This window comes from Entelurus aequoreus, linkage group LG05 (genome assembly GCF_033978785.1).
Source record: "Entelurus aequoreus isolate RoL-2023_Sb linkage group LG05, RoL_Eaeq_v1.1, whole genome shotgun sequence".
In the NCBI taxonomy this organism is placed as follows: Eukaryota; Metazoa; Chordata; class Actinopteri; order Syngnathiformes; family Syngnathidae; genus Entelurus; species Entelurus aequoreus.
In genome coordinates this window covers 69888843-69910939 of record NC_084735.1, presented here as the reverse complement: position 1 = coordinate 69910939, position 22097 = coordinate 69888843, and the positions used below count along the sequence as shown (strand labels likewise).

General features: G+C 37.8%; 1 protein-coding gene across 2 annotated transcripts; it reads left to right on the top strand.

The window, feature by feature from the left end:
- Window positions 1-13775: 13775 nt before the first annotated feature.
- Window positions 13776-18320, top strand: LOC133650955 (zinc finger protein OZF-like). Of its 2 annotated transcripts, XM_062048769.1 has the most exons (3): window positions 13776-14057; window positions 16828-17073; window positions 18111-18320. In XM_062048769.1, exons 1-3 carry the CDS (start codon window positions 13895-13897, stop codon window positions 18209-18211), a joined length of 510 nt encoding a protein of 169 aa, XP_061904753.1. In that variant the 5' UTR covers window positions 13776-13894; the 3' UTR covers window positions 18212-18320. The 2 variants fall into 2 exon arrangements, with proteins under 2 accessions (XP_061904753.1, XP_061904752.1); XM_062048768.1 differs by lacking the exon at window positions 18111-18320 and having other exon boundaries at window positions 16828-18082.
- Window positions 18321-22097: the final 3777 nt, after the last annotated feature.

The following is a 22097-nucleotide window of genomic DNA, read 5'->3' as shown; positions in this document are numbered from 1 at the left end:
CTTTTACCGGGAGGGCATTCCATAATATTGGAGCCCGAATAGAAAACGCTCTATAGCCCGCAGACTTTTTTTGGGCTCTGGGAATTACTAATAAGCCGGAGTTCTTTGAACGCAGATTTCTTGCCGGGACATATGGTACAATACAATCGGCAAGATAGGCAGGAGCTTGACTGTGTAGTATTTTATACGTAAGTAGTAAAACCTTAAAGTTGCATCTTAAGTGCACAGGAAGCCAGTGCAAGTGAGCCAGTATAGGCGTAATATGATCAAACTTTCTTGTTTTTGTCAAAAGTCTAGCAGCCGCATTTTGTACCAACTGTAATCTTTTAATGCTAGACATAGGGAGGCCCGAAAATAAAACGTTACAGTAATCGAGACGAGATGTAACGAACGCATGGATAATGATCTCAGCATCGCTTGTGGACAAAATGGAACGAATTTTAGCGATATTACGGAGATGAAAGAAGGCCGTTTTAGTAACACTCTTAATGTGTGACTCAAACGAGAGAGTTGGGTCGAAGATAATACCCAGATTCTTTACCGAGTCGCCTTGTTTAATTGTTTGGTTGTCAAATGTTAAGGTGGTATCATTAAATAGATGTCGGTGTTGAGCAGGACCGATAATCAGCATTTCCGTTTTCTTAGCGTTGAGTTGCAAAAAGTTAGCGGACATCCATTGTTTAATTTCATTAAGACACGCCTCCAGCTGACTACAATCCGGCGTGTTGGTCAGCTTTAGGGGCATGTAGAGTTGGGTGTCATCAGCATAACAGTGAAAGCTAACACCGTATTTGCGTATGATGTCACCTAGCGGCAGCATGTAAATACTAAAGAGTGCAGGGCCAAGAACCGAACCCTGGGGAACTCTGCACGTTACCTTAACATAGTCCGAGGTCACATTGTTATGGGAGACACACTGCATCCTGTCAGTAAGATAAGAGTTAAACCAAGACAAGGCTAAGTCTGACATCCCAATACGCGTTTTGATACGCTCTAATAAAATATTATGATCAACAGTATCGAAAGCGGCGCTAAGATCAAGAAGCAGCAACATAGATGAAGCATCAGAATCCATCGTTAGCAATAGATCATTAGTCATTTTTGCGAGGGCTGTCTCCGTAGAGTGATTTGCCCTGAAACCGGATTGAAAAGGTTCACAGAGATTGTTAGATGCTAAGTGTTCATTTAGCTGCTGTGCGACAATTTTTTCGAGAATTTTCGAGATAAACAGAAGGTGGGACACCGGCCGGTAGTTTACCAGGAGATCAGGATCGAGGTTAGGTCTTTTGAGTAGAGGATGAATAACCGCTTTTTTGAATGCTAGGGGAACAGTGCCAGAGGAAAGTGATAAGTTTATAATATTTAACACTGATGGACCTAATAAAACAAAAAGCTCCTTGATAAGTTTTCCAGGAATTGGGTCAAGTAGACATGTTGTTTGTTTTGTCCCATTTACACATTTTAACAATTCCTCTAATGTTATTTCATCAAAGAGAGACAAACTATTTTGGAGGGCAGTGTCCGTCGTATATACAGTCGTATCTGTGTTAATAGAACCCAGCTGTAGCTGAGATGCATTGTCTTTAATCTCTTTTCTAATGACTTCTATTTTCTTATTAAAGAAATTCATAAAGTCATCTGCTGAGTGGGTGGAGCTACTGGGAGGAGTCCCTTGTTGGGTTAGCGATGCTACTGTACTAAACAAAAATGTAGGATCATTTTTGTTGAGGTGGAAGAGATTTGAGTAATATTTAGCTTTAGCTGAGGTAAGCATGCGTTTATAAGTTATTAAACTATCACTCCATGCTTGATGGAAAACCTCAAGTTTAGTCGCACGCCATTTGCGTTCCAGCTTTCTACATGATAATTTATGGGCTTTAGTTTCTTCTGTAAACCATGGGGTACGCCTTTTAGGGGCCTTTTTTAGCTTTAGCGGTTTTATTGGCCCTCGACATGTCCTGAATATTAAATAAATTCATGATCAATTATGTATATACAGTAACTATTTGCTTTGATGACCGTAACACAACAGCCAAGTTAACATTGTCCTTGGCAGTCAAAAGTCTGCCTCCAATGGAGCCGATAGGAGCCGCACAGTACTGCCTACAAAGTCCTTTTAAAAAAAACATCCAAACACCTCCATTAAGGTTTTATATACATGATATAAATATATATGTAATGTAGTAATGGGCAGATTTAAAATAACATTTTAATATTTACGCATTTTCATCATTTTAAGCATATGTGGCGCATTCATTTCCAAAAAGCATCACAAGTTTTTTTTTTTTTTATCACTGATTATTATTAACTTCAGACTTTATGAGAGCCAAGAAACATAATAAAACATCACTTACTGTACAATGTCTGCTGTCATGAGGATGCCCACTGCTAGGATGTTCATATCTACCCATTTAGGTGAAGAATGACTCATAATCCTCACAAAGCAACAAGGTGGAGGGTCGGGAGTCACCAAGCGTCTTTTTGTGTCGTCATCGCCAGTTCCATGTCCTAAATGGCTGTCAAAGTGTACCAACTTTTTGGAATACCTACTCAGACTTCTTCTGTCAAGGTGAGAGATGATGATTTATGATCTACAATAAACTTACAGCAGCAAAGAAGCGAGAAAGCAGCAGCCCACTGGACAATGTAAACATAGGGACACACGGTAGTGATCATGTCGGCTCTATAAATAGTTTCTGTGTTAGCGCTTATAATAACAATATCATTCATACTTGCTTAATATTTAAGTCACTAAATGTAAATGGAGTATTGTTGGCACTTTTTGGAATTGTTTTTTTATTGGGTTTTATGGGTGGAATAGTGGACCTCTGTAAGTGGACATTTATTTACGTTTATTTACAAGTTTTTAAAAATCCATCTGTCGTGATGTCTCATAATAATTGTGAACGATTGGCAAAATAAAAATAAAAAGTGCTGTTCTCTTTTAGGATAGCTATTTTTTTATCAAACTTATTTGTGAAGAATTTACCAATATTTAGCTCTATATTTGAAATTATTGTTAAGCTTTCTTTTTCAACTTTATTCTTGTTTAATAATTGTTTTTAAAAGTATTAAATTGTATAATTATTTATTTCATATACAATTTTAATTTTTCTGGTATAAATTACTTTTTTTTTTTAAATTCTGATACTGCTTTCTTTCATAATCTAACAAAAAAAGTTGTTCAATTTTAACTTTTCCCTAAAAGACATTAGGATTGTTTTTATTTGTAATCACGATAATATCTTTATTCTGCTGTTTTTTTTTATTTTGACAAGTTTTAAGATCAATAAATTATTTTTGTGATCATTGCCTTTAAATTGTAGATCATATGATAAAAACATAACACAGGAAAAATACTTTGGGCAAACAAAAAATACATTTTTATTAACATTTTTAAAATGTGTTTATTTATTTATTTATTTTTTTATTCTTGTTCAATTATTTAATAAAATCATTACAATAAAATGATGTAATCAGTTTATGATTATATTATATATTATATAAAAATTAACTATTATTTTCCATAAAATTTTCTATGAGATTTTTCTTATACAACAACTTTATTCTGAGTATAATTTTTTTCTGACAATATTATGACATCTTTCTTTCATTTGTGTAACTTTTTCCTAAAAAACAAAATCAGGATTTATCAGGATTGTGTTTTTTCTCATACTATTGCAACTTTTTCTTTCTAATTATTTAATAATAATGTGTTGATCATGCTTTTATAATCATAATAAAACACAGGAAAACAAAAATACATTTTTATCGACAAACTTTTTTGTGAACCATTTAACACTAGTCAACCTTAATATTATAACTGTATTTTCGTAAATGTAGACATTTTTTCAATATTACATCTGTATTCTTAGTTTATTGCATTTTCTTCTATTTATAAAACGATGAGTATAGTATGACTTTTTTGTAAAATTAGTAAAAACTTTTTTCTTACAAAACACATTTTTATATATTACAAATACATTATTAGTCGACTTATTTCTCATACTATTATGACTTTTTTTTTTCTTTTTAAGTAAACAAATTAGAATCAAATCATCATATTTGACCTATTTCCAAAATAAATTCATAATTTACAATTTATTGTAATTATTTTGCAACTTAATTGTGTCATCTGCTGCTTTCATAATATCACAAAAATAAATAGTTTTTCCGCTCTTGTATTAAATATATCTTATTAGATAATGCTATGGCTGCTACTGTAAGTGCACATTAAAAAAGCAAAGAAGCCCTTTGAGAATGGTGGCTGTGTCACACGTTGCAATAAACATTGCTTATTAGCACTTCTTAATGCAAGCAAATTGAGCGCGGGATGAATGTTGTTGCCAGAATCCATCCTGATTGATCGTGGCATCAAATGAGGTGAAGAACTTCGGCGTGAATCGTGATTTAAAGATGTTGACGGCGAGCCAACCAACTCGTAGGATGCCAACATCCTTTAATATCGCTGGAAACATCATCGACTTTCCTTCTCGTCATCGCCGATAACAAATGAGTGCAGAACTGAATCGCTGAGCTAAAACTAATTCGAGTGAGAAGAGCAAACAGGCTGATTTTCTTGTGTGCATGCACACGCCAAAATTTTTACGAGCATGATTCATTAAAAATCACGTTTTTTTCTAATGTATTGGATCCCAAATTAAATAAGAAAATGTTGCGCTTGTTTTAGCACGACGTCTTACCTATTACACCCACAGCCACTAGGGGGCATCCTAGCACAGTATCTTAGGTTTGCTATGATTTGTGGCAATATGTAATCAATAATGTCATATTTCTCACTTGATTTCCACTCAATTTATTTATTAGGAGTTTCAGACGTCTGTCAGCAGTCACATGTCATTTTTACACATTGTTAACTTGCATCCTTCAAATATTTATTTTTGTATTTTTTCCCCACAACAAATCTAATTAATCCGTTCCAGAGTCAAACTGTCACCCTCATTTAATCAGATTTAATTTTATTTTTTAAATTTTGTGTGCATGTAGTTTAAGAAAAGTGAGAACATTTAACATTTTGAAGAAATTATTACAAATATAAATATGAATTTGATTGTCATTTTTAAAGTACATATTAAGATTCTAATTATTACCATGCAGTGAAATATGTTTTATATATAGTATCTATTTTCATAAGTATAGTAGTGCATACCTTTTTTAATGAAAAAAACTATAAACTAAACTCTTCTTATAAACTTATGTGTACATAAAAAGGTCTCCTCTCTAGTACTGTGGACACCTTACCTGCACTGAATGCCTGGTGCTCTCTGTAGTTGAATGAAAATACCCCCCTTTACCACTATTTGAGGAAATCTGAGGCATTTTACAACTGTTTGGTGTTTTGTTAAAGTAATGAAATAAAAGTATAAACAAATTCTAATTACAATTTAATTTTATTCCATTTTTAAGAAATATTGATTGTATACATTGTTATATTTATAGTAGTCAACATTTTGTGTGTGTGTGTGTGTGTGTGTGTGTGTGTGTGTGTGTGTGTGTGTGTGTGTGTGTGTGTGTGTGTGTGTGTGTGTGTGTGTGTGTGTGTGTGTGTGTGTGTGTGTGTGTGTGTGTGTGTGTGTGTGTGTGTTCTGGCAATGCTTACTTAATGAGGACATCGCTCTGTTTACATAGTCACCGTTAGGGGACCTTTGACGGTATGGGGACAAAAAAACAGGTCCCCTAAAGGGAAACCTTTTTAAATGATAGTCAGATCCATTCTGAAGATGCCTAAGTGATTTTTAAGCTTTGGCCCATATAACTATTTTTCCCCAGGGTCCCCAGTAAGAATGATCAGCACATTACTTCATCAATCCAGAGATTTAAAGACGTGTATGAGCTAACTGGGCAGTGGCCATTTTACATAATTTTTTTTATGCCCCCACAACCTGTAGAAAGTGTGGTCCCCACAAGTGATGATCAAAAACTTGGTCCCCATTCCAAATTATAATGTGTGTGTGCGTGTGTGTGTGTGTGTGTGTGTGTGTGTGTGTGTGTGTGTGTGTGTGTGTGTGTGTGTGTGTGTGTGTGTGTGTGTGTGTGTGTGTGTGTGTGTGTGTGTGTGTGTGTGTGTGTGTGTGTGTGTGTGTGTGTGTGTGTGTATATATATATATATATGTATATATATATATGTATATATATATATATTATATATATATATATATATATATATATATATATATATATATATATATGTATATATATATATGTATATATATATGTATGTATGTATACTGTATATAATAAATTGTAAAGTATTTTGCTCGCTGAATTAGAAACACAATGAGTAAAGAAAAGTAAATGAGGGTGACAATTTGACTCTGGAACTCATTTGGTTTCCATGATTTTTTAAGTGGGAACATTTAAAAAAAAAAAAAAGACATTCAAAAGGGACAAGCAGTAAAAAATGGATGGATGGATGAATTGAATGATTCAAATTAATGATGTAAAATTTCCATTTTAAATAACGTGACTGCTGCCAAAACATTTCATTATTTACTAGTTTCATGAATGGTACATACAAAATATAAGTCAGAGTGAATCAATTATTTTCCTATACATGATGTATTATTATTATGGTAGAATAAGTCATTATTTCATTCAATCAGAGCGACATACCTTGTTTAAGCGTGCATTCCATTTTTTTGTATTAATGATTGTTTTATTAATTTTATTATCATATGTATTCTTTTATTTGCAATGTCTTTGTTGTTGCTTCATGATATATGCTTGTTTTGTTTGTGCTGTTTTTATTTAACCATGTGAAACACTTTGTGAGCTCTGTAAATAAAACGTTCTTGCTTACTTACCTATTGTGTTTAGCTGGGGTTAAAAAAAAAAAGATGAATTTATTTAAGGTGAGGCATTGATTTATGATCAAAATCAAACTTTATTCATTTAGCACTTTTCATGCACAGGCACGTGGCAAACACAAAGTGCTGTACAAAAAAAAAAAACATAGCAAGGGAACAATGATTAATTGACATACACATCATTGTAGAGTGCAAACCTTGATTGGCGGGGAACCTATATGCTACTCCTATCCTCTAGAGCAGGGGTGGGCAATTAATTTTTACCCGGGGCCGCATGAGCAACCCGAGCACTGCTGGAAGGCCACATCGACAATATTTCAATATTTTGCTCAATATTATTTTTTATGTACCGAAAGATAAATAATAATAATAATAATAATTTCATTTAACCTAACTTAACTTTAAAAGCAGGTTGCTTTTGATGGTTTTATTGTTAACACTGTTTTACACAACACTTCCTGATGTATAATACAATGCAAAAATGTCAATTTCTGCACAGGGTTAATTTCTGTCACTTTATCCTGCATCCTCTTTAAAAGTCCAACATTTTTCCCCGTCAGATTTGGACAACCATCTGTTGTCACACCTGCCAGCTTGTCCCATTTCAGTCCTAACATGTCCAAACATGCATTTACCTCTGTGAACAAGGGACAACCAGTTGTCCCTTTAATTGATTGCATGGCTGCCAGCTCCTCCCTGATTTGAAAGTCTGTAGTTATCCCACTTAAGAAGATGAGCAGCTGGGCGGTGTCACGTACACCGCAGCTCTCATCCAAAACCAGCAAAAAACAGTCAAAGTCGGACATTTTGTTCTTCAGCTGAAGCTCCAAGTTTCCAGCGATGGTCTCAACCTGCCTCGTTACAGTGCGTCGGGAGAGTGACACGTTCTCAAATGCGCCCCTCTTCTCCGAGCATATCAGCGCAACAGAGTCCAATAAGCACTCCTTAATAAACTCTCCGTCAGAAAACGCCTTACTTTTTCTGGCGATTTTGTTAGAAATGACGAAACTTGTCCTGACGGCTGCATCTCTGGGGGTGTGAAATTTGGCAAAAAGTCCTTGTTGGGTTTGCAGTTTTACCATCAACGCATCAGCCTCCCTTGCGCGCTCTTCATCAGACACATTCCGCTATTTTTCCTCGTGCTTTGTCGTGTAGTGGCGATTCAAATGATATTCTTTAAACACAGCAAGCTGTGTACCACAAATTAAGCACACGGCTTTACCTTTAATTTCTGTAAAGAAATACTTGGCAGTCCATGTCTTGTTGAAAGCACGCCATTCGTCATCAACTTTCCTTTTTTTTTAGCGTGAGCTGACATTTTGGGGGGTAACCGGGCATCACTTGTCGCTGTGCACCTTCACTCACAGGTTACACACGGACATACGTCCATAAATAACACTTTTCAAAATAAAAGCAGCATAGTTGTATTGCACGAATGACAGATGTTTTTTAAAATGTATTTTGTAATTTGTGATTGCCGCTGTTCACATTCACTCACAATCACGCACGGGCATACGTCCACACGGAAGTAACACAAATAACGCTTTTCAAAACAAAAGCAGCACCGTTGTATTGCACACTCGACATAGATACTTTTTTAAATGTATTTAGTAATTTATGATTGGCCTCACGCGGGCCGGACAGGGACGCACAAAGGGCCGGATGTGGCCCGCGGGCCGCAGAATGCCCAGGTCTGCTCTAGAGGGTGTATTTGCACAGTTCTTGGATATTGTTATGATGTGCTGTGATGCATTTTTGAGCAATATTATATTCTTTGGTGTTTGTATGTACTTTATTGCTGCTCACTGAGGATTTATGAATGAATGATGGATAAAAAAATGCATGCTAAAATGATTTTTGCACACTTTTTCCATCACACTATTCCAGGAGGTGTTGCACGCTGACATTTAGCGAGGTTTTGGAAATCTCCGTTTGGGTGGCCGATTATTTTAGCCGAGCTAAAGCAGCCGCTAACACGTGGCCACTAATTCATGAGCTGTGCAGAAGTCATATTGAAGACTGACAGCAAATATAATTAGAGGAATTAAAAAGGATATAAATGTTCTCAAGGAATGTTCTTTTCATGACTTCTAAAATGTTATGCATTTAGATAAAACTATTTGATCTTTTTTTTATGCTTCTTAATTTGGCTCGGCGAGCCGCAATAAAAGGAACTCAATATGTAAATCCACTCATGCAGTCAGGCGGAGACAGCTGGATTACAGCAGAGAGGCTACAAAAGAAGGCAATTACGACAACACCAGAACTCAAATTCAATTACCCTCAGCAGCACTTTCCATTTTGTTTTGGGTATTAAGTGTAATAAGAAGGGCTGTCGAGTGCCGAGATGATTCAAAGCATGAGGAAAGATGGGAGGCGCACAATTCTAACGGTATCCAAATGTGCCAAAAATAACTCATCTTGGACAAAAGAGAGGTAAATAAGCGATGGAGTCAAGTTTTATTGATATTTAAAGGCCTCCTTTTCTGTATGGAAGGAAAAGTAGAATGATGGTCTGTTTAGGACCTTATAGCAGTGGTCCCCAACCACCGGGCTGCGGCCGGTACCAGTCCGTGGATCGATTGGTACCGAGCCGCACAAGAAATTTAAAAAATAAAGTAAGATAAAATAATTTTTTTTTTTTTTTTTTTTATTAAATCAACATAAAAAACACAAGATACACTTACAATTAGTGCACCAACCCAAAAAACCTCCCTTCCCCATTTACACTCATTCACACTCATTCGCACAAAAGGGTTGTTTCTTTCTGGTTCCTACATTATATATCAATATAGATCAATACAGTCTGCAGGGATACAGTCCGTAAGCACACATGATTGTATTGTATTTATGACAAAACCACTGCCTTATAGGACAAGGTGTCCAAACCTGAGAAATTAAAACACAATTAGTTTGAAATCCCTGCTTGTAAAGCATTAGTTGATGTAAACATAAACAAAGTCATGTGAGCACTCAGGATGGGTAACTTTCACACTTGAACCGATGCAGCACCAATTCCCAGTACCTTGGAATCGATACCGGTACTCAACAATACCAATTCTTAATACTTTTTTTGTGTGTTCATGTGTTAATACATGTTATTTTGTTAAATAATCTAATTTAATTTTTAAATTTAACAGTGAGCTGATTACAATAACTGTGCTGCCCAGTTGTTATATTTAGTTTTTCTTACAGTCTCATATGCGAGTATTATATAGTAGACTTTGGGTACAGTTGCAATTCCAAGATGTTCGATGGCTACAGTGTGTTGCCTAGTCAGTGAGTAGTCTTTGCCATTACGCTGAATCTGGTCTTTTGTTGAGCACTAAAAAAATATACTGTAAGTATTTTTTTCCCACCCCTCCAGGACCCGTTCTCCTCCAGGACCAGGAGGCATGTGGGTCGGATCACAGCTGACTCTTCTCACCCTGGACACAAACTATTCTCCCCTCTCCCCTCAGGCAGGAGACTACGGTCCATCCAGACCCACACCTCCCGCCACCTGAACAGTTTTTTCCTCTCGACCATCAGGCACATGAACAATAACAAGATCTGATAGCTCAGTTACAGCTCATTTTATTACCTATCCTGTGTTATATGTGTTTTATGTTGCACGATTGCGCCAAGTAAAATTCCTGGTTTGTGAACCCGTTCTCAAACAATGGCAATAAAAACTATTCTGATTCTGATTCTGATTATTACACACCAGCTGTTTGATTGTTGTAGTTTTCATTGCCAAATTTAGAGGCGTTGAAATTACTAATGCTAATCAATTTAAAATAATTATCCTCACTTTCAAAGCTATCCATAACCTTCTTCGTCATATCCCTCTGACCTGCTCCATGTCCCCACGCCCTCACGTTCCCTAAGATCCTCTTCATCCATCCATCTCACTGTCCCCTTATATAAACTGTCCACCGTGGGTGCCCGAGCTTTCAGCCGCTCAGCCCCTCATCTTTGAAACTCATTACCAACAGACCTTTGTCATATAGACTCAATATCCCTCTTTAAATCAAGACTCAAAACACACCTATTCCTGACTGCTTATTCACTGGAAATGTTATCAATCTATGTTGTTGTTGTTGTTTTTATCCAATAGATTTTATTGTTTTGATTTTGTACGGTGTCCTTGAGTGCCCAGAAAGGCACCTTATAAGTAAAATGTATTATTATTATTATTATTATTACTAATAGTAGCATGTCTATGGCAAATCCAATGTACTGTAGATAAGCATTGAGCTAGCCCATTTTGAAAGTGGAGCCTTACTTGATTGATTGATTGATTGATTGAGACTTTTATTAGTAGGTTGCACAGTGAAGTACATATTCCGTACAATTGACCACTAAATGGTAACACCCGAATAAGTTTTTCAACTTGTTTAAGTCGGGGTCCACTTAAATTGATTCATGATACAGATATATACTATCATATATACTATCATCATAATACAGTCATCACACAAGATAATCACATTGAATTATTTACATTATTTACAATCAGGAGTGTGGAGGGGGGGTGGGGTGGGGGGGTGGGGGGAGGTCAGTGTCAGTACTCTACATCAGTGGTTCTCAAACTTTTTTCGCCAAGTACCATCTCAGAAAAAACTTGGCTCTCCGAGTACCACCATAATAACCAACATTAAAATACAGTAGAGTAGTAAGCCTAAGTATTCATTAAAAACAAGGCAAGGCATATTAAACCAGTATATTTACTATTTTTGGCCACTGTAACATTACACAGTTTGAACAATAACACTGTGTTTGAACATAGGAAAATAAAACACTGTACTTTAATCCAGTGATTTTTTTGGTGTACGGCGAGATGGAGCCTGCGTACCACTAATGGTACACGTCCCACTGTTTTGGAGTTTCTGAGTGTTTTAACATTAGCGGTTACCTAGCGGCAGTCCGACTGAGTCCTCTCTGAGTGCTTCTTGAGTGCTTGTTTTCCTGCCAAATGTTTGAGCCGGTGTTTAATCTGCAACTGGACTTGACTTCACATGTAATAAAGGTGCTGAAATATGGCACCGTTTGGTTTTACGTGATGCCGTAGTACCGATGGAATTCGGTCCGAGCCTATTACGATACGGAATTCAGTTCTTGGACCTAACACATGTGCCATCATGTTGATAAAGAAGGTGAGAAACACCATTAGATTGAAGAAGAATTTCCTTCCATTGCTACCCTAGGGTAAAAGGGATTTGTTTCATCATGTATATGTATGTTGCATAGTTTCTTCATGTGAAACTATATTTATTCTCAATAAAATGTGTTTTGTGCTCATGTTTTTAGGTTTGTGGAATAGACTGATTGGATTGACTTGGTTTTTACGGAAACAATGCTTTGGTTTTCCTACAATTTGTTATTTGTTGGACCTTTTGGAATGTATCGAAGACAATAAATATTGAATGAAATAAAACAACAAAGCCAGTGGTGGCCTAAGACTTTTTTTTTTTTACAGTACATCACAGTTTTACTTCTTTTTCTGTCCCGTAGTCTGCCACTATCTTCTCCATTTATCCTCTCCTCCCATGCAGAGAGGTGCTTGGTGGAGTTGATCAAGCACATAGTTTCGCATCGTGTACCTCCATCAAACCTCCCGAGACCTGCCTGCACTACCTGCAGTGTTTGGCAGCACTGCCATTTTCTATATAAGAACTTCAAATCTCATCCACAGCTTTGCGGTGACAAAAAAAAACGAGAAACAAAAAAACACTTATTTTCCTGCCAGCAGCTCAGTGTATATCCTGTTGAATCATCCTTTCACTCCCACTGTATGTAGGTATATGATGATTCATTATTTAATTAATTCATTTTTTATGCTAATAATATTTTTCTAAAATTATGACATAAATATGTTTTAACTATATAAATATATATACATTTATTAGATACTTTATACCAGTGTTTTTCAACCACTGTGCCGCGAGATACAGTCAGGTGTGCCGTGGGAGATTATCTAATTTCACCTATTTGGGTTAAAAATATTTTTTGCAAACCAGTAATGCCATCCATCCATCCATTTTCTACCGCTTGTCACGTTCTATAGTCTGCAAATGATGTGTTGTGGTTGAGTGGTCGGTGCTGTCTAGAGCTCGGCAGAGTAACTGTGTAATACTCTTCCATATCAGTAGGTGGCAGCCGTTAGCTAATTGTTTTGTAGATTTCGGAAACAGCGGGAGGCAGTGTGCAGGTAAAGAAGTGTCTAATGCTTAAACCAAAAATAAACAAATGGTGAGTGCCCCTAAGAAAAGAGATTGAAGCTTTGGGAAGGCTATGCAGAGCGAAACTAAAACTGAACTGGCTACAAAGTAAACAAAACAGAATGCTGGACGACAGCAAAGACTTACTGTGGAGCAAAGAGGCATCCACAATGTACATCCGAACATGACATGACAATCAATAATGTCCCCACAAAGACAACTTAAATAGTCTTGATTGCTAAAAAAAAAAAAAAAAAGTAGATGCGGGAAATATCGCTCAAAGGAAGACATGAAACTGCTACAGGAAAATACCAAAAAAAGAGAAAAAAACACCAAAATAGGAGCGCAAGACAAGAACTAAAACACTACACACATGAAAACAGCAAACAACTCAAAATAAGTCAGGGCGTGATGTGACAGGTCATGACAATACACCTACTTTGAGACAAGAGCAATAGTGATGCATGGTTGGTTATGGTTTAAAGTCCATCCATCCATTTTTTCCCGCTTGTCCCTTTTGAAAGTCATATCCAACAATTGCGACAACGATTTTTTACTGTCAACTGAGTTTTTTTTTTTTTAATGATTTCTGCTGGTGGTGTGCCTCCGGATTTTTTCAATGCAAAAAATGTGCCTTGGCTCAAAAAAGGTTGAAAAACACTGCTTTATACTAGCACACCCTATACGTGTGTTTTAAATTGTCACCTCTTTCACTTGAGCAGTGTTCAATCCCGCCGCAGGATGGCAGTAGTGTGACATCACAGTGAAGCTCCCGTCGAAGAAGAAAAAAAAAAGCGGAAGCTGGAAGGTGAAGAGCTCAGATTTAGCGAGGATTCCAGTGTGTTATTAGTTTACTTGCTGAAAATGAAAATGTTGAGAGAGTTGGTGAGGAAGAGACTAATGGCGGCAGCCGATGAAATATTCCAGCTGTTTGAGAGAACGATAGCGTCTTACGAGGAGGAACTCTCTCGAGCAAGAGAGGCGCAGGAGCGACACCGCAAACACGTTAATATGCTGCGTGTTGATGGTATGTTTACTTACCTTTTATGTCTATTATGTGTCTTTGCGTCCAAAAGCCATGACTAAAAAATAAAAAATATTACCCCCCAAAAAATCTGTAAAATAAGACCTGTGTCATGTGTTTTCGAGACGTTAAGATAATTAGACAATTAGTACCAATATTTTTTTTATTTTAAAAATATTTATTTCGATATATGAGTACAAACAACCAGACACAACATATTAATTTGTTTTTGAAAGGTATATGTAGAAAGCTAGTGGAAAGTAAGTAAGTACATTTTATTTATAAAGCGCTTTTCACAGATAGAATCACAAAGCGCTGTACAAAACATAGGTGAAGTAAAACAACAATCCAATTTTAAAAAAAGGGGCAACATCATAAAAAGGATACAAAGTGGATTAAAAATAATACTTAAAAGGTGCATTAACTAAAAGCTTTACTAAAAAGAGAAGTTTTCAAATGTTTCTTTAACCTCTTAAGGCCCAAGCTGTTTGTTTACATGCTTTTTTTTATTTCTCTTTCCATTTGGGCTTATTGGACCCTAATTAGAATAAAAACTAAAAATCATATTTTGATATGATGTACTTAGTCCATAAGTACACACACGTGTACTTCATGCTAATTTTTATTTTTACACTTTTTTTTTCCAAATTCCATTGTATGTTATACTCTTCTGACACCAACAGATAGCAGTATAAGTGTCCATATGTCGGCATAAGACCCCAATTCCGTAGTGTACACAATTTAGGAAATAAGAGCTAAAACGTGCTGTCCACGCATGTTTCCACTAAGGCCTTTTTAAAGTTTCAACACAGTCAAGATCATGGAGGGACTGGTGCAAATTGTTCCAGAGTCTGGGAGCTATAGCCTGGAATGCCAGGTCTCCACGGGTTTTCAAACCAGTTTTTGGGATCTTTAGAAGACCCTGGCCTGAAGACCGGAGGCTGCGCCCTAAAGAGTAGGGGCATAGCAAGTCAGTGATGTACTGAGGGGACCCACCATGCAACACACGGAATGTCAGAACTAAAATCTTAAACTCAATGCGGAATTTAACTGGAAGCCAAGGAAGACTGGATAGAATGGGGGTGTAATATGGGCTGTTCTGGGTGCACCGGTCAAAAGTCTGGCATAAGCATTTTGTACAGTCTGAAGTCTCTTCAGCCTTGACTTGTTGAAGAGAGTGAAAATAGAATTGCAATAGTCTATGCGAGACGAAATGAACGCGTGAATGATCATTTCGAGATCCAATTTTGACAACATAATTTCTCACTTTAGAAATATTTCTGAGATGATAAAAACAGTTTTTGGTGAGTTGACGACACTGACCCGCCAAAGACATTGACCCATCAAACACGAGCCCAAGGTTTCTGAAGCTGCAGTAAGTAAACAGTACAAAACATTTCTGAAAAATATAAATATTTTTTGTCTGAATAAAACTTGTAGTATATTCAATGTGGGCAGAACACTATATAACATTTAAAAATATATATGAAAAATCTGCAAAATATTTTTTTTTCACTAAATAGGACTTCGTAAAAACAACTTGACACGAGTCGTTACTGTATATTCATAAAGAAAAACAACCAATGTTTCTTTTCTTTTTTTTTATTAAATAAGACTTGTACCTGTATTAAAAACAACTGGACACTATCAATGAGTTTTTGAGATGTTATGATGTATATTCTTAAAGGTATTGAACATTTTAAACGTAAACTATTTTTGAATAATAATAAATATTTTTTCCAAGAAATAAAAGGTGTACAGTAGGTAAGGTTGTAGTTTTGCCTCGCGTGTGACTAACGCATTTAGGAGTGGGGCTATCCAGGACTATCTGCGGTAGCATGTGTGAGCAGATAATACTTGTATCATCTCTTTATCTTTCTGACTTATCAGGTCAGTAGTGCATTCTTCACTCACGCTTTAAATAAGTAAGTAAAGTAAGTACCACTGATAGTCACACACACACTAGGTGTGGTGAAATTACTCTCTGCATTTGACCCAGCTCCTTGTTCCACCCCCTGGAAGGTGAGGCGAGCAGTGAGCAGCAGCGGTGGCCGCGCTCGGGAATCATTTTGGTGATTCGGTGATTTATTTATTTATCATTTATTTAACCTCCAATTCCAACCCTTGATGCTGAGTGCCAAGCAGGGAGGTAATGGGTCCCATTTTTATAGTCTTTGGTATGACTCGGCTAGGGTTTGAACTCACGACCTGGGAAAAACTAATCCAGAGTTCACTAGCCCCTCTCACCTCTCGGTGTCTGTCGTGTTTTTTTAAGATGTTATGTATATTCAAAAAAAATATTGAAAATTGAAAACAATTTTTTTGAAAAATCTGCTAAATATTTTTTTTTTGTCCCAAAATAAGACTTGTACTACACCATCCATGTGTCATATATTTTGAGATGTTATGAGGTACTGTATATTCACAAATATATTGAAAATTAAAACTAAAACATATTTTTGAAAAATCAGCAAAATATTTTTTTTCAAAAAATAAAACGTGTAGTATATTTAACTAGACTCTATCTATGTCTCATGTTTTTTTTAGACCTTATAAAATAGTTTATAAAGATATTGAACATTAAAAGCTTAAGCATTTCTAAAATATATATATATATATATTGTTTTAATGTAACAAAACTTTAAATAATAGTCCAAAATAATACATTTATTATTATTAACATGAGACTACTGCAATCTAATTTTATTTTTGAGCCTGGCATAGAGTGAAGTTATAAATTATGAAAAGTGTGTTTTTATTTTGTGCCCTGCAGACATCCAGCAGCTGATTAGTCATCAAGAAGAGCGTCCCCCTCGGCCGCAAAATGGGGGCTCTACTTTGGAGCAGGAGGATCCGCAGCCCCCCTATGTTAAAGAGGAAGGGGAAGAACTTTGGATCACTCAGGAGGGAGATGGTCTTCTCGGGTCGCATGTGGCAGATCTCACCAAGCTGCCGCTGACTGTTGTCTGTGTGAAGATTGAAGACCATGAAGAGAAATCAGCTGAGTCGTCACAACCGGGTGAGGAGAGCAGAGGGGCGGTGCCTCCACGAAACAGCTCACTGCAACACATGACAACAGAAGCTTACAAAGATCGGTGTGGCGCGTCGCGGTTCACGCCAAAATCAGATAGTGACGACACAGCATCATTGTCAGACAGGGACAATACCCAAGAGTCTTTGAGCAGCAATACAGACTGTGAGGGTGATATGAGGACTCACAGCAACAAATACTCTAAGAAAAAGACATGTAAAAAAACTTTTACCTGCTCAGTTTGCGGGAAAAGCTTTTCTGATAAAAGGGATTTTGCTCGACACACGAGAACGCACACTGGGGAAAAACCTTTCTGTTGTTCAGTTTGTGGGCAGAGGTTCTCGGAGAAATCAAACATGGGTAAACACATGAGAACCCACACAGGGGAGAAACCTTTTAGTTGTTCCATTTGCGGGCAGAGATTCGCGGAGAAGTCAAACATTGTACCACACATGAGAAGGCACACTGGAGAAAGACCGTTCACTTGCTCAGAATGTGGCCAGAGGTTCTCGGAGAAGTCAAACATGGTCAAGCACATGAGAAGACACACGGGAGAAACGCCATACTCCTGCTCAATTTGCGGGAAAAAATTTAGTCAGCAAAACGGTTTGACAGCACACATGCGCACGCACACGGGGGAAAAACCGTTTTGTTGTTCAGTGTGCGGCGAAAGATTCTCTCAAAAGTCAAACATGGAGTCACACAAGAGAACGCACACGGGAGAAAGACCGTATTCTTGCTGGTTTTGTCCGAAAACCTTCGCTCAGCATAGCAATTTGATGGTTCACACGCAAATACACAGCAGAAAATAAAAGGTTTTCTACATAGTTTTTGTCAAGCGTGATTTCACTTGCAAAGAGTCACCTTGAATGTGATAATCTGTATGATAGCTTATTCCCACTTTGGACTATACAGTTGTACGTCAATGATCGTAAAATTGTGTCAAATGTCTATACTAGTGTAACAAAACTCAACTGCACGCATTCTTTAAAATAAAGACAATTTTGATCATGACTGTCTTGCAGCTCTTCTTCAAAGCGGGCGAAAATCCATTTGTCCAGAGTCCAGACCCTTGATGTCTTTGCCTGCAAGTACTCTTCCGCTTCGACCTCCATTCAGCTTGTAGATTGGAGCATGTACATTTTGCAGTTGATGCCCTAAATTCCCGGGATTTCCCCCTGCTTTCTTGGTCATGTCGTTGTTACATTTTGTGAGGTGTTCATTTATGTACACACGTGTACCCTTCAGCTTCTTTTCTGTTTCAGCAGTGCCATTTTGGATTGCCTGTTGGTAAACTTCACAATGATGACTGGAGTGATGTTGTTGTTTCTTCCTAGCAGATGAATACACATGTCGATGGTGTTGATATCGACATCAACTCCCTTTGAGTGCTGAAGTTGACGTGTTGCTCCGTTGAGGCAACATCCAATTCATCTGGTTTTCTACTGTCTGCTGCTCTGACATAGGATCTGGGAGTCATGCATAACCAGGTCACGATCACACATTAATTCCCGTATTATGGTCCATCTTATCTACGATATTCTTTGGATCCATCTTGTCTTGTTGCAGGACCTTAATTTCTTGACGCATTGCTGTATTTTCCTCTTGCAGGACCTTCCTTCATCTATTGTCGCATTGCTATGTGTTTCTCTTTAAAGGCCTACTGAAAGCCACTACTACCGACCACGCAGTCTGATAGTTTATATATCAATGATGAAATGTTAACATTGCAACACATGCCAATACGGCCGGGTTAACTTATAAAGTGCAATTTTAAATTTCCCGGGTAACTTCCGGTTGACAACGTCTAGATATGATGACGTTTGGGCGTGACGTCAATGGTTGAAGCGGAAGTATTGGGACACATTGTATCCCAATACAAACAGCTCTGCTTTCATCGCAAAATTCCACAGTATTCTGGACATCTGTGTTGGTGAATCTTTTGCAATTTGTTTAATGAACAATGGAGACTGCAAAGAAGAAAGCTGTAGGTGGGATCAGTGTATTAGCGGCTGACTGCAGCAACACAACCAGGAAGACTTTGAGGATAGCAGACGCGCTATCCGACGCTAGCCGCCGACCGCATCGATGATCGGGTGAAGTCCTTCGTCGCGCCGTCGATCGCTGGAACGCAGGTGAGCACGGGTGGTGATGAGCAGATGAGGGCTGGCGTAGGTGGAGAGATAATGTTTTTATCATAGCTCTGACGAGGTCCCGTAGCTAAGTTAGCTTCAATGGCGTCGTTAACATCAGTATTGCTAGGCTTCGACAGGCGGCACAGCATTAACCGTGTAGTTACAGGTCCAGTGTTTGGTTCGGTGTCTCCTGATAGTAGTATTGTTGATCTGCTGTCTATCCTTCCAGTCAGGGGCTTATTTATTTTGTTTCTATCTGCATTTAAGCACGATGCTATCATGTTAGCTCCGTAGCTAAAGTGCTTCACCGATGTATTGTCGTGGAGATAAAAGTTACTGTGAATGTCCATTTCGCGTTCTCGACTCTCATTTTCAAGAGGATATAGTATCCGAGGTGGTTTAAAATACAAATCTGTGATCCACAATAGAAAAAGGAGAGAGTGTGGAATCCAATGAGCCCTTTTACCTAAGTTACGGTCAGAGCGAAAAAAGATACGTCCTGCACTGCACTCTATTCCTTCACTTTAACGTTCCTCATCCACAAATCTTTCATCCTGGCTCAAATTAATGGGGTAATCGTCGCTTTCTCGGTCCGAATCGCTCTCGCTGCTGGTGTAAACAATGGGGAAATGTGAGGAGCCTTTCAACCTGCGACGTCACGCTACTTCCGGTACAGGCAAGGCTTTTTTTTATCAGCGACTAAAAGTTGCAAACTTTATCGTCGATGTTCTCTACTAAATCCTTTCAGAAAAAATATGGCAATATCGCGAAATGATCAAGTATGACACATAGAATGAATCTGCTATCCCCGTTTAAATAAAAAATAATAATTTCAGTAGGCCTTTAAATTAATCAATCCAACAAAACAATACACAGCAATACCATAACCATGCAATCCAATTCCAAAACCAAACCCGGCCCAGCAACACTCAGAACTGCAATAAACAGAGCAATTGAGAGGAGACACAAACACGACACAGAACAAACCAAAAGTAGTGAAACAAAAATGAATATTATCAACAACAGTATCAATATTAGTTACAATTTCAACATAGCAGTGATTAAAAATCCCTCATTGACATTATCATTAGACATTTATAAAAATAAAAAAAAGAACAATAGTGTCACAGTGGCTCACACTTGCATCGCATCTCATAAGCTTGACAACACACTGTGTCCAATATTTTCACAAAGATCAAATAAGTCATATTTTTGGTTCATTTAATAGTTAAAACAAATTTACATGATTGCAATCAGTTGATAAAACATTGTCCTTTAAAATTATAAAAGCTTTTTACAAAAATCTACTACTCTGCTTGCATGTCAGCAGACTGGGGTAGATCCTGCTGAAATCCTATGTATTGAATGAATAGAGAATCCTTTTGAATCGGGAAAAAATCGTTTTTGAACCGAGAATCGTGTTGAATTAAAAAAAAAAAAAGATTGTGAATCGAATCGTGACCCCAAGAATCGATATTGAATCGAATCGTGAGACACACCGCCTGCTGTCCTGCGACCTCTGTTGTAGGACAGCAGGCGTCAACTGCTATAGCTTTCCCGCCTGCAGTGCCTCCCCGACCGCTTCCCACACAGTCATCATTACCGCATGCGGGTCAGCGCACCGAGGCTGAGGGTGCACCGTGAGCAGGGACGACGCTCACAGCTACGTCTCCCCAGCAGATTCCCCAGCAACCCAATTTTGCAGACTTCAGTCTTTTCAGTCTTCAGCCCTAATATATATATATATATATATATATATATATATATATATATATATATATATATATATATATATATATATATACACACATGGACATATTAAGTAGCGTACCGCACGTTGTGTAAACAATGCACACCGAGGCACAACACACGGCATGCTAGCAGCGACCGGGCTATGATAGACTGACCATACATCCTCTTTTCACCGGACATGTCCTCTTTTGCGGGGCTGTCCGGGCGGAGTTTCTTAAATGCGTAAAATGTCCGGCATTTTGAGTTAGGGTTGTGTGTATTTTCAATGTACGTTCAGGGTTAAGAAAGGGTTAAAAACAAAACAAATTGTGAAAGTGTTTGTACGCAGCAGCATTCGTGAGGGAGGGGCAGAGACAGAGAGAGCGAGAGAGTTATGATAAACGCGCATGCATCGCCAGGCTCTGCTTTTTATCCATAGATTTATCAGATTACATTTTTTATTATCGATAGCAGGGGTGTCAAAAGTGTGCCCCGGAGGCCATTTGCGGCCCTCAGCTAATGTTTTAAAGGCCTACTGAAACCCACTACTACCGACCACGCAGTCTGATAGTTTATATATCAATGATGAAATCTTAACATTGCAACACATGCCAATACGGCCGGGTTAACTTATAAAGTGCAATTTTAAATTCCCCGCTAAACTTCCGGTTGAAAACGTCTTTGGATGATGACGTATGCGCGTGACGTAACCAGTGAAACAGAAGTATCGGTACCCCATTGAATACAATACAAAATAGCTCTGTTTTCATCTCATAATTCCACAGTATTCTGGACATCTGTGTTGGTGAATCTTTTGCAATTTGTTTAATGAACAATGAAGACTGCAAAGAAGAAAGTTTTAGGTGGGATCGGTGTATTAGCGGCGGACTACAGCAACACAACCAGGAAGACTTTGACTCGGATAGCAGACGCGCGAGCCGACGCTAGCCACCGACCGCACGGATGATCGTGGTGAAGTCCTTAATCCTTCCGTCGATCACTGGAACGCAGGTGAGCACGGGTGTTGATGAGCAGATGAGGGCTGGCTGGCGTAGGTGGAGCGCTAATGTTTTTATCATAGCTCTGTGAGTTAGCTTCAATGGCGTCGTTAGCAACAGCATTGTTAACCTTCGCCAGGTAAAGCAT